This window comes from Alligator sinensis, unplaced genomic scaffold (assembly GCF_000455745.1).
Source record: "Alligator sinensis unplaced genomic scaffold, ASM45574v1 scaffold227_1, whole genome shotgun sequence".
NCBI classification, from domain to species: domain Eukaryota; kingdom Metazoa; phylum Chordata; order Crocodylia; family Alligatoridae; genus Alligator; species Alligator sinensis.
This window is the reverse complement of record NW_005841966.1, coordinates 15,530-29,272: the sequence shown is the minus strand read 5'-3', so window position 1 is coordinate 29,272 and position 13,743 is coordinate 15,530. Positions and strand designations below refer to the sequence as shown.

Below are 13,743 nucleotides of genomic sequence, written 5' to 3'. Positions count from 1 at the left end.
AGGATTTGCAAGAGCGTTCTCAGTTCTCTAGTCCAGTGCTTCTCAAACTATTTGATGTGGCGGACTGGCAATTTTTTTTCCAGTGGGCCATGGACCAGTGCCTGGTTCAGCCGGTGGCAGCAACTGCATGTAACAGTGCTACACAAATGCCCGACCGGCTGTTTCTTTCTCTTTCCTCACCTTGCACAATGTGACATCACCTGGAGTGTTGGAACGTACGAACTGTGGCTCTATGACATATCAATGTTATGCTTCTGAAAATATATTTCTTTCTTTCCTGGCAACTCGCTGCAGACCGGTGGCTCGCAGACCGGCAGCGGTCCACGGACCACCACTTTGAGAAGCACTGCTCTCGTCTGCATTTATGTCTCACAATGACTACTTTAGGGCAATCTTCACCCAGCTGATCTGGAGGATCTGGATCCCCTAGATGCCACTCCAGTCTTTTGTATTAAACTTAACGGGAATGAGAATTTTTTATCTTTACCCATTTGCTGGAAAGAGGTTCAGTCTCAGACAATGCAATATGAGAAGTATGTATATACATCTCACCTATTTCTGCATACCCCTTTTTTCATTTTGTTTTTTAAATAGATCCATCTTTGCTGTGGGGACCAGTCTCTTGGAAGCACTGAAATACCACTAGCTGGTTTGTTGAAGAAAGACATTATAGAGTTTGAACATCCTCTGGCAGTTGAAGAGGCATTCATCCTTGTTCCCCCAAATCGAGCCAAGCAAAAACTGCCACTGTTGCCTTCTGATCTGGCTCCTACTGTTGGGGTATCTGTAACCTTACAAAAAGAAAACATGCACTCACAGGTATGAATTACTCATTTTTAATTTTGATTTAAATATGGTTTTAAGAATTATAATGAACTTAACTCTTATTTTTAAAAATCGTGTATTACATTTTAAAGCATAAAAGGAAAACCAAGAGAAAAATCTACAATATTTTAAAACAGTAATAAATAACTTCTTCTTTGCTTACCTATAACATTAAAATATCAAATTACATAGCTATTTTAAAGAGTATATATACGTGTTTAAAACCATTTGATTTTTATTTAGCCTTTGCTTCAGTTTGACACTCAGACTGAGCCAGAACACTCGCAGAGAAGAGTAGGTTCCCCTACAAGGGAAGGAAGCAGCAGCCCAGAACACAGATCCCAGAATGCACCAAATAGCCAGTTCCCTCCCACAAAGGATGAAGCAACAGAAAGTGAAGCAGAAAGTCTTCAGTATGACAAGGGCACAAAACTAAATAAAAAAGGTATGTATTGTTATAACAAGGAATGTTCCTGGAACCATTCTGTCTCCTCGATCACATTGGGATCATATGGATCCCTTTGTTATGGGGATATTTAATACTAAAAGTTAATGCATATTTAAAAAAAAAAAAAAAGACAGTAACAGCAGAAAATAAGTGGAAGAGCCAGTGGTCGGTAATCAATGCTCTGTCGGTCATTGGTAATTTATTAACAATAATTTGAAATACACTGCTACAAATCAGGGGTTGGAACCTATTGCCAGTGGGCCAGATCAGGCCTGTGAAGTGATTTGGCTCTGGCCTGTGGCAGCTAGAGGCTCATAGAGTATCCACAACCCCCCATTTCTATCTCTCACTTCTTCCAGCCCCGTACTACACACACTGCCTTTCTCACTGCTCTTGAAAACTTAGAAGGATAGAGGTTCCACAAGCTGTGTAGGTAGCTTATTCCAAATGCTTAACCACCCTCATAGTAAAAAAGTTGTTTTTTAATACACAACTTGAAATTTCACTTTTTTTGAATTTAAGTTACTTCTTTAACCAGCTTCCTTTGTATTTGACGATTGTAATCAAATTCTCCTTCAGTCTTTCCTTCTCCAGGCTAAGAAATCCCAATGCTTCTAACCTTCTCTCATAAGTCATACCTTTAATGTTTTGTTGCTCTCCTTTGGAATCTTTCTAATTTTGTTCTTCTCTCTTTTGAATTGTGGTGCTGTGGTGGGAGAAACCTCCCTAAGGTTCGTTGTCTAGCTGTAATTTGATAGACAGACAACGCGGGTAAAGAAAGACAGCTGTTTATTTGCTCGAGCAAAGACCATAATGCAAGCAAAAGGCAAAATGGCCCCCCCTCAAGGGTGAGGCGATCTTTTATATTTATTACAACAAGGCAAGACTTCATGGTAAAAAAAAGCAATACTTGGGCGGTGCTTTACAAATCTTTGTAACAGCATATTTCTATTAAGCTGAACTAGCACTTCTTAAAAGCTAAAAGTTAAGTAACAGTAACATTATAATATGTTAGCAAAACCTTACACAGTAGTAGATACTTCTCAAGGACACAACCACTGCACCCAGAACAATGTCTTATCTTACTTCTTGCTGTAGCTGATTTTTTAGCACACAGACACAGATCCACTTTTTAACCCAGAAAATGCTTAATACAGTTAAAATGGTTACATGACACAAGCAAAGGCTTAGCTATCATTTTGCCTTGTGGTCAGCTGCATTGCTAGGCCACAGGTCATGCCTTGTATTCAGCTATAAAGCTAATACTTCCAAATTATTGTAAACCTAACAGTATGTTATCAGAAAACTATTTTATTTCAGGGTAATAACAAACCTGCGCACTACAGTGCCACTATTGATTTGCGTATTCCAGGTGAGGCCTTCACCAGTACCGAATAGTGGAAAAATCATTTTACTTGACTTGCAGTCAAGTACTGTTAAAACAACCCAGTATGTTATTGGCTTAAGGCAGGATAAGGTGGCACCTTTAGACACTAACTCGATTCAGAAATTAATTAGCTTTCATGGGCAATGGCCCTCTTCATCAGTGACTCTTATGACAGTGATTCTTAACCAGGGTTCTGCAAGATCTTTTTAAGGGTGGCATGGAGTACCATGCAATGTTAACACTTTTAGGGGTACAAACATGATTCACAAGATTAAACCCAGAAATTTTGAATAGGAATCCCTAGTGTACTGTAAGAATATTCTGACCTGTTGTGGCCTTCCTGGGTTCTTTGTAACAGAAGAATTGTTTTGTTGTTTTTCTCTACTAAAAAATGAATGAGAACTCACATTTTATGGGGTGCCTTGAGTCTAATGAAACTGAGAACTATTGTACTACAAATATTGGCTTGTTTTGCAACAAAAGTATCCTGTTGATTCCTTTTCAGTTTACAGTCTACTATAAAAGTCCTTTTCTGCAGTATTGCAGTTTAGCTAATCATTCCCCAATTAGTAGTGTTTTGGATGGAACAGAAGATAAAGCTGTGTTTAAAACTCCCTTGTATTATAATTTCAGCTTTGACTTCTCCAACACCTGTTTCTCAGTCCAACCCTCAGCCTGCATCCAGTGCTTCTGAGTCTACTTCAGCACAAAAAATCATAGTACCCGCAGCATCGCATCATTTTTGCTTTTCAATAGATTTACAGAGTATTCATAATCTAGATGTCGGATTTCCAGTCAACTGCATGTTAAGGTATGTTATATTTTATTTGCTGATTGTGCTGTTAGTAATGGTACTGGTTCTCTTTTCCCAGATAAAAGGAAAGAAATACACCACTTGGAAGTATTGGTAATAGAGGTTGCCATACCTTTTCACTTCAAGTAGCTGCGTATCAGGCCTTTTCATAACAAAAAAAGTTCTGAGAATAGCAGGGTATAATGTAATATTTTACTTGTATTGGATTTTCTTCTTATACCTATCACTAAGATCTCAGCCCAAATGAGACCAATCATTACTCAGCTCTTAGATAAGAGAAGATGGTTACCTTGTTTTGCACCTACTTTTTCAGAATGAGTGTTAGTAGCCTTGCCCATTTATTCTTCATCCAATAATGGTTCCCTGTGGAGTTTATTGTAGTTCTTTTGCTGCTAAGGCACAGATTACCACAACCTGATTTTTATGGCTGAGTGGGATCCTTTGGATTCTCACATTTTTAAGAACGCGTTTTGGCAGTCCATTCCTATCAGAAAAGAAAAAAATTACATAACAGTTCATTTTTACAAAGCTTTCTTCTAGAACAGCTCTTCAAAAGGTTGTTATCCTGTATCACATGTAGCATTTTCATTAAAAATAAAAAGTAACTTTTTCTATTTCGATGCTTCAAAATGTGTGGCTGCACCTATTGATTTCCCCAGAAGCTAAAGACTAAAATATTCTAACTAGCAGGCTATACATATTCATTTCATTTCCCATTTGTTTTGGAGTCTAGCTTCATTTGAAGTCAGAACAATTTAAACAATAGTATATACATGCACTACTGGGGAATGATAGTCTTGTCAGCAGCAGTATCTGAGACAGATTTTCTGTTATGTTGGTCAGCTGGCTGATAGCATTAGTAAAATAGTAATTGGGCTTCCATTTGATCATTAATATAATGTCACTGGGTGCTGGTTCAGGATAATGTTGTGTGGTATTCCGTGGGAATCAAAAAATATTTCAAAGGCTTAGCTCTGACTTTAAAATATGCATTTAAAATGGGTTAGAAATCTATCTTCTTGTAATTTTAAACATTAAATATAATCTCAGCTATGGCTAATATCTTTTTTTTTTAATGCTTGTTTCATGCAGTCTAAATAAGATAATAAGATTTAGTCTCCCACAGTGCTTTCAGAAGGCATATGTGTGAAAATCTAAAAGTTTTTAAACAATAGTAATATTTAACATTTTACTCGTGGGTCTGAATATTAGCAGTGCCTGTTAAGACCATGTCTGTGTTCAAACAACAATGAATTCTGGGCTCTTATCCTGTATTATTAAAACCAGTTGGAGCCTGGAGTGTCAGTGTCTGATTTGGCCCTTTGGATGTTAATTTATTTTTTTTTTTGTAATTTTAGTTGTGTATACACAGTCTACAGGGGGAGTATTGATTTATCAGTTGATGACACCAGTAACTTCAGTTTTTCTTTAATACTCTTACATCAGTTACACAAACTGGATGAGCAGGTTCATCTTAGTCAGGAAACCCATTTCAATTGTGCTTTTTTTATCTCTTCTCATTAGGTACTCATATCCCTTTTTTGGTAGTGCAGCTCCGATTATGACACATCCTCCTGTAGAAGTGAGGAAAAACACGGAAGTCTTTCTTCCTCAGTCGTATTGTGCATTTGACTTTGCAACTACACCTCATCAGCTTCAAGAAACTTTCCTCAGGTAGAACTTGCTTGTTTTTTGTTTCCCTTTAATTAGAGGGAGTATTACTTAACTGTGTTTTCAGTATAGAAAAACAGTAACAAATATCTTAATGTATCATAAGTTTGTATAATTGAGATGCTTTTCTTGTCTTCTAAGGTGTACATGCTACAATTCCATAGTATTTGCTTACATTGGTAGAGATTTTTAATTCAATGATCATTACCAATAGAGGCATCTATTTGTGTAAATTCTTATCAAAGTGAAAGTTATATAATCTAGCCTTCAAAAGCAGATTCAGTTTTGCAGTTCTATAGTAAGATTTCTGTGTGCATAACCTACTTTGGCAGTCACCAGAAGTTTGCAAAATACTATGGTTTTCAGGAGGATTAGCAAAACTACATGGATTAGAGCAGCGATATTTCAACCTACTGTATGATGGGGGAATTGGAGAGAACCATGGCTGGAAGTGATATCAAGAGATAATCTAGTCCAGTCCTCTTGTAGCATATGCAGAGGGAGAAAATATTATTTGGAGGGGAGGGGGGTGCTGAGAGTGTGTGTGTACATGCACACACACAAATCTGTGGAGAGGGAAGGGATGTGGGGGGCCAGATTAAGGCTCCCACAGTGAGGGAGGGAGTGGGGCAGGGGCTGGGGTGAATGGAGCCCCAGGGAGGGCTATGGGATGGTTGGAGCCCGAGCAGCTCATTCAGGGACACTGGGGGGCTCACTACTACACACACCCCTGTGGAGGAACAGGTGGCATGTGCCCCCTGGATTTGTGCATGGGGCAGGGGCAGGCTCCTGCTGTGTACTGGGGGCCTGTGCCCCGCTGCCATTGCCCAAAGAGCTGTGCAACACCATGTCTGCCACTGCTAGACAGGCAGGGGAAGCAGCACAGCATGGCAGCGGGAGACACGTGGCGTCATATGGCTCCTGAGGCAGTGACAGTAGGAAGCAGAACCTCATCCCACAGCGGCAGCCCACCTCCACCCTGCACACATCTCTGGGGGCGGGGGCATGTGCCCTCTGTCCCTCCCCCATGGTGTACACAGCTGAAGAAGTACCCCCATGTCCCTGGACAAGCTGCCCAGGTTCCAACTATCCCATGACCCACCCCAGGGCTCCATTCACCCCTGCCCACTCCCTCCATCACTGTGGGTGCCTCAATCTGCCCTCCTTACCCCACTCCCCTTCACAGACTTGCCTGCTGTGGTGGGCAGTGCTCCACACGCAGCCGGGCTGTAATCCTGGCCTCGTTCAGGCTTTGGCTCCGTGTCTGTGATCATCTCGTGCTGCAGCTGCCTGGAGCCTGCAGCCAATCTGTACTGTGGCCCTCTGCACTGCCATTGCTGCCCCACATTTTGGGGGAGGGTTAAGACTTGTTAGCCCCAGCCTTCTGCCGCCTATGGGAGGGAAGGATCATCCTTTTTTTAAAACCATTCCAGCCCAGTGTAAATTGAATGGAGAGTAAATGAAAATGCAATCTTTACACTTCTTTTTCACCATATTTTTTTTTTAAAGGGACACTTTGAAGTAAAGCAGCAGAGAGGAAGTTAATAAATCTAATTCTTCTTTAGGAATGGAAAATATTTCTAAAATTGACTCCATCATGATTTGATGAAAAATTCTGTATATTGTAGCAACATAAAACAGTCATGGTGATCTAGCTAAAACATTTAAATCAGGGTTGTCAAATTCACCTGGGGCCCCAGGCTGGATCTGGACTATGGGGCTCCTTATGGGCGTGATCCAACCTAGGGCATGAGGGCTGCTGCACCGGCCACTGGTGTGGTGGGGGTGCTGCAGGATTTGGTGACAGCGAGCCAAACCTACCACCAATGGCCATGTCCAGTGGGGCATGGTCAAAGAGCCCAATCTCTAATGCCTTATGGCAGCGTTTCTCAACCCATGGGTTGCAACAATGTCAAAAGATCACGAGCTGTGACAGGGCACAGGGGCAGCAGGAAGGTGCCTGTCCCTTCCAGGAGGGGAGAGCTGTGTGGCTGGGCTGGCGGCACTGGGACCCGTGCCCATGCTCACAGGGGTGGAGCGGCTGGGAGATGCTTCTTGGAGGTTGGGAGGGGTCCTGGCCAGGCTGCTTGGCATAGCACAGCGTGGCAGCCCCAGCCCAGGGCAGCGGAGGTGCCACAGGCCTCTCCTTCTCCCCTCTCTAGCCCATGCTGGGGCCAGACTCACTCAACTGCTGCCCACAGGAGCTGTAGCTGCCACAGGCCCCATGCTTCAGCCTGAGTGGGACTGGGCAGCTGGGGGCCCCTCTGGCAGGGCTGGGTGGGTCAGGGGGCTGCAGGTCAGGAGTGAGGGACACCAGCATGGCCTGGGGAGGCAGGGAACTGGGGGTCAGGCACTGGCAGGGCCAGGGGGTGTAGGTTGGGACAGGCCATGGATCTTTGCAAATGGGTCCCGGTAGGAAAAAGACTGAACCACTGCCCTGTGGCAGCCCAGTTGGCTATGCAGGATGAGAGGGGGCTGCCACTGAGGGCTGGGGCTTCTCCAGGCTCTTCCCAGAGGGGGTTGGGCCAGGTTACACTTGGGGCAGGTGGGCAGCGGTGCTGGGAGGGGCATTGGGGAGGACTACAGTGAATTGTGGGGGGCTATAGCCCCCCCCTCCCAGTGCCGCTGCTGCCCACCCCCAGAACAGCCCAGCCCCCGCTGGAAATCCCAACACGGTCCTGGCCACAGCCTGTAGCGGCAGCCTTCCCTGCCCCATGCACAGATCCAGGGGCACATGTCCCCCATACCCTCCCGGGGTGCATCCAATAGTGAGAGCTGCCCCTTCACCTTCCTGTGTCCCCGGACAAGCCGCTTGTAGCTCCATCCTGTGCCCTGCCCTGGCTGAGCAGTGCCTACACCAGCCCTAGCCCCACTTCCTCCCTCACTGCAGGGGCCTTGATTTGTCCCCCCACCATGCCCCTTTCCTCCCCCCACCCCTTCCACTACAACATACTTACCAGCTGGACCCTGCTCTTCAAGATACCAGGCTACCCATCAGAAATTGGATTGGTATCAGCTGATATGCCTCCTTAAAAATCAGCTATCGGTATCGGCCCAAAAAATCTCTATCTATGCACTCCTAGTCCCCTCCTTCTCCCCTCCCCCCGAGTCTAAAAGAAATGGTATGTTTTTGCTGTGGGTGATAACAACGTCCTGCCTCCAGACTGGTTTGGGAACTAACTTTTAGAAAAGGGGATCTTGTCACTCCAAAGATTAATGTTTTTGAGTGGTTAAGTACTAATGCACTTTTCTGTTTTAGATTACCACTGTTGGTTGAATTGTGGCACAAGGATAAAATAGCTAAGGACTTACTTCTAGGAGTGGCAATGTTGCAGCTTTCAAATGTTTTGGCCTTGGAAAAAACTCGGTTCTTAGGTACTAATGGCGAACAGTGTTGGCGTCAAACTTGCAGTGAAAGAATCGGTGTGATAGCAGCCCAAGGGTAAAACAAATTTTTAAAGTCATTTGCATTATAGCAAGTCTTCTTTATAAGACTGTTTAAATGTTTCTTTTCTGCAAAATAACTTATTTCTTCCTTTTTCCATTTATGCTACTTTGAAAAGTTCTGTTTTCTTAGCTTTTATTTAGAAACACTTGGTCAGATTCTTTAAGGAGGTAGGTGCTATTTCTTCACAAAAATGTTATTCATAGATGAAGTGTATATTGTGATAACATGATAGTTGATATGAATATTTATTATTACAATCTTTTTTCACATTTTAAACTCTCCTCTTTACGGAATTTAAAATTTATGTCCGAAGTGCTATAGAAATGTAAGTTATAGCTAGAATTACTTGGAAAAATTTCAGACAGCCCCAAAATGGGATTTAGTAAAAGCTTGTTTTTTGTAAAACTTAAGAAGAATCGATATATTTTTAACTTTTGTACAAGTAAACATTCCCCTCTGAAAATGAAACTGATCAGTCCTTCCAAGTTAAGAATATAAAAATAAACAGAATAAATATTGATAAGTTTATGATGTTTTTCAAAATATTTTAATAGGAAAGTCTAAAAGAGCTCAAATTCCCATTAATAAAATATTTTGAGGCACATTTAACTTAAACTTGTTTTTTATATCCTTTAGTATATATATCTGCAAGTAGTTTCTGAGCCACAAATTAATTCACTTTCAGGCTACAAATAGACATTGTTTTTGTTGTGGGATCAGTTGTGCTGGGATGTGTCCCAGCACATCTGACCCAAATGATTGACAGATACAGATGTCCCTTGGGGCTGTTGTCCTGCAGGATTGGGCTCCTGGCACTCCCAGGGCTTCAGGGGCCCCCTCCTGCGAGACAGTGACTTTGGCTGCCTGGCTTTGGCCTTGACCTTGAGCGGGTGACTGCAGGTTTGGAGTAGGGAACCACATGGACTTCAGCATAAAATGTGTGCCCTACAGCATAAAATGTGTGTATTCCAGAATTGCCTGTCTGCGGTAGCTGAAAAGCATGGCAAGTCTCGGGCTGTAGGGATCAACATTGCCATAATGAGGCATCTATCATGATCAAGCAGCACAAGCTATCAATAGGAATAGTTATGTTCACATTTTTGAACATTTGGGGCATAAGGGGCCAGGATATCTGCTCGCCTGCATTTTGTACTGCCATAAAAACTTCTCTGGCATGATGGGGGAGATGTTTGTGGCCTTAGTGCTCCTTGTCATGAACTAATAATTTGTCATCTGTGCTTAGCTAATAAAACTTAGCTTGTTAGTTTTGGGGCTTTTTTGTGTGTGCACGTGCACATCTCCCCTCCCCCTTTTTCCTTTTTTTTCCTCAGTAACTTTAAATAGCACTTTTCATTCCAGAACTTTTTTTACTTTAAAAACTCCTGAATTAGAGGATTGTGTGGTCACACATTTTCCTGAACAAGAATTTAGGAATGTAAGAAATCACATATAGAGCACTATAATTTTAGCTTGCCAGTTGTTTTTTGTTCTACCCCTTGCTTTTGAAGATCTAATAATTTGTTTGCCTCTAGAAGGTGTTCTTTTTCTGCCTGACCATAGAATGAAGCAATTTTTTTAAAAGCTAGGTTGCTAAAACAATTAAAGGAGAAAATGTTGAAACCCTTAATTGTTACATACATGCTGAACCTTGTGTGTTTTAAGTTGCTCTATTGATTTCAGTGGGACTTTGCAGAAAGTGTATTTCTTCCTCTTGTGAAGTTCACATGAGTTTTTTTTCATGGATTTTAGTAGAGCCAGGATTTCACCTCTAGTTCGTAAAGGGTAAGCATGTGTGTAATTATAGTTTTGACATATGTTATGGTTTCAGTATAAATTCAAGTAGATGCCTTCCCTTTCCCCACCCTGAGTGAAAATATTTGTTTGAAATGAACAAGTGAAGTATGTACGTATTACACAAAAGTTACTAACCACTAGGTGGCATTCTCAAACACGATTAGTCTTGGGCTTTTTACTGTAACAGTGAATGTCAGTTTGGATTAAAGCAGAGGTTCTCAACCAGAGTGCTGTGAAATAGCTTTTGCTGTCTTTGCCTACAGTAAAAGTAAGAGCTGGCATTTTCTGAGGGGTTCTTGAGTCTAAAAGGAGGCATCAAGGCTAAGATCCCAATTAAAATATTCACTGTCTTAAGTATTTTCAAAGCCAAGGGGAAATGATGTGGGGTTAGCACATATCTCCGATTGTAGCTCTAGGGTCTGGTGAAAGGACAGTGGAACTGAGACTTGCAGGGATAGAATTATCCCAGGGAAACCTTATCTGTCCCTTGGGAGACAAAGGGAGAAACATGGGGTTCCAGGATACCTCAAAAATAGATCTGTGACAAGGACCTAATTCATTCTTAATGCAGTTACCTATTTTCAGAATCTCTTTTTTTATATATATCAAGAATAATAAATCTGCTTTTGAAGATGTTTTACTAATGTAGTGAAACTCCTATTTTCAATAATAGGACCCCTAGATAGGGTTTTATTTTCTTTAAAAGCCCTGGGAATAAAGGATTGCCAGCTCTACAGTGGAACCTTTGGGCATCTCACCTGTTTGTGGGGGAGTGGAGAACGACACATTTTGTATAAAGGGCACTTTGAAAGAAGCAGTTGTCCTATTCTATAGGAGGTTACTGCTCTGTTTAAATGAGAATAGAGTAGGTGAGAAAGTTGTTAAGTTAAAATGTCAAAAGAGCTTAAAGTGGAAAGGTAAAGAATTTCAGCAAGAAGGAGTATTGATTGAAAGAATACTATTCAAACATTCCTTGGTATAACAAGTATGCCATCTAGAAGGTTAAACGTAATTATTTTAAAAGTAAATCCCAAAGTAAATTTAGTTTCAGAAATCTTTGAACAAGTAAATTTTTTTTCGTTTCATAAATTCAAGATTGTAATAAAAAATGAAGCATTGGGTCTTGTAGGAATGTAATAAAGTAACGTACTAATTTTTTATGGGTTTGCTTGGTAGCAGCAAACTAATCTTGATTGTTTTTTAACCTGTGATAAGTTCAATATTTACCTACTGTGGAGATATAAAATGGTTCTTATATTATGATTATTTTGTAAGTGTTAATGAAACAGTCAGATTATTCTGTAAGATGTTTTGCCTTGCTATCCTACACTAATTTCTTATAACTTTTAAAGTATGTAAGCTATACAATATCCAACAAAAATGTTTCTGATGTAATTTATAGGGCAAGCAACAGGATAGCAGAACTTTCTTACACTGTAACTCTGGAGGACTATGGACTTGTGAAAATGCATGAAGTTCTGGTGTCAGATTCTTCTCAAGTAAATAATACATTAATATAACCCCACCTCCATACCCCTCCCCTTTTTTCTCTCTAAGGCTTCAATTGTAGTTTTAATAATAGGAAATTAGGGTTGGAAGGGACTTCAGGAGCTCATCTAGTTCAATCCCCTGCTCAGAGTAGTCCCATCCCCAGCTAGAACATCCCAGCCAAGGCTTTATCTAGCCAAGTCTTAAAAAGCTCCAAGGATGGAGAGTCCACAACCTCTCTGGGTAACCTGTTCCAGTGCTCTACTACCCTCCTAGTGAGAGAAGTTTTCCTAATATCTAAACTAAACTTCCCTTGCTGCAACTTGAGACCATTGCTCCTTGTTCTGTCATCTGCCACCACTGAGAACAGTCTAACTCCATCCTCTTTCAACCCCCACCCTCCCTCCCATCCCCTCAGGTAGTTGAAGGCTGCTATTAAATCTCCTTTCAGTCTTCTCTTCTGCAGACTAAATAAGCATAGTTCCCTTAGCCTCTTCTCTTAAGTTATGTGCCCCAGCCTCCTCACCATTTTCATTGCCCTCTGCTGGACTCTCCAATTTGTCCACACCTTTTCTGTAGTGGGGGGCCCACAACTGAACACAGTACTCCAGATGTGGCCTCACCAATACTGAATACAGAGAAATAATCACTTCTTTTGATCTGCTGGCAACACACCTACCAATGCAGCCCAGTATGCCATTAGCCTTCTTGGCAATAAGGGCACACAACTGGCACATATTCAGCAGGGCTGTGTGAAACAGCACCGTTTTGTTTCAACGTCCATTTCGCCATTTTTAAGGGACAGTGTTTCATTTTGTCGTTTCATTTCAAAGCACTGTCCTATTTCATTTTGTCGAAATTCGCTGTTTCAATGCGTTTTGACCACAGGCTATAACAGAGAATCATGAAAATGCCTAAAACTTTGTCATTTCGTGCCTGAAAATTGCAGGGATGGTAGCCCCTTCTGAGGGCATGAAGCCTGCCAAGTTTCAAGGAGATGGATGCAGAGGTTTCTGGGAAACTGCACCTCAAACTGTTCAAAGCACAACTGAAATTGCCAGCAGTGCCAGCCTCCTCTCATCTGGCATGCAGATATGAGGGCCTGCACCCCCGGGAGGGCTGCAGGGCTGTGCCGGACTCTGCCCTGGGTGTGCGGGCCCCCTGATCCCTCAGGAGGAGTCCAGCACAGCCCCGCAGCCCTCCTGGGGGTGCGGGACCCTGGATCTGCGCACTGGATGACTGGAGGCAGCTGCTGCCTCCTGGGACCGGTGCCAAAGCCAAGTAAGCCCGGCTTCGAAACTCAAAATATTTTGAAACTTTCAAAACGTTTCAAGTGCCCTCGTTTTGTTTTGAAGCTGCTTCGAAGCCTTTTTGTTTTGTTTTGATTTTGCTGTTTTGAGCTCGATACGCATTGGAACAGCTTCGAAACAAAACACCCGGCAAAATTTTGCACAGCCATAATATTCCGGTTATTGTTTGCAGTAACCCCTAGGTCCTTTTCTGCAGTGCTGCTGCCTAGCCAGTCATTCCCCAGCCTGTACCTGTTGCATGGGATTGTTCCATCTTAAGTGCAGGCCTTTGCACTTGTCCATATTGAACCTCATGAGATTCTTTTTGGTCCAGTCCTCCAATTTGTTGAGGTCTTCTTTAAGAATTAAAATTACTCTTTATCTTTGTGATCAGTGTTTAGGTAAGCAGCAGCCGATCCATCTACCTCAGCCTCCTCGTGTCCCAGAAGCCCAGACAGAGCCACGAGAAACTCTTGAATACAAAGCAGCACTTGAATTAGAAATGTGGAAGGAAATGCAGGAGGACATGTTTGAGAACCAGGTTTCTATACTGTTTTATTTTAAGCAAAATCAAATGGC

At 42.2% G+C, this 13,743-nt stretch overlaps 1 protein-coding gene across 1 annotated transcript in view; it reads left to right on the top strand.

Moving 5' to 3' along the window:
- The window catches only part of CEP120 (centrosomal protein 120), a gene marked incomplete at its 3' end in the record, with an annotated part of 48,142 nt that overhangs the window by 21,813 nt on the left and 12,586 nt on the right, over positions 1-13,743 (top strand). The window contains exons 7-13 of the mRNA XM_006020729.1: positions 595-819; positions 1,069-1,270; positions 3,294-3,471; positions 4,999-5,148; positions 8,405-8,587; positions 11,790-11,886; positions 13,559-13,705. Of these exons, the coding sequence (XP_006020791.1) occupies positions 595-819; positions 1,069-1,270; positions 3,294-3,471; positions 4,999-5,148; positions 8,405-8,587; positions 11,790-11,886; positions 13,559-13,705 (1,182 nt within the window). The remainder of the gene's footprint in view (positions 1-594; positions 820-1,068; positions 1,271-3,293; positions 3,472-4,998; positions 5,149-8,404; positions 8,588-11,789; positions 11,887-13,558; positions 13,706-13,743) is intronic.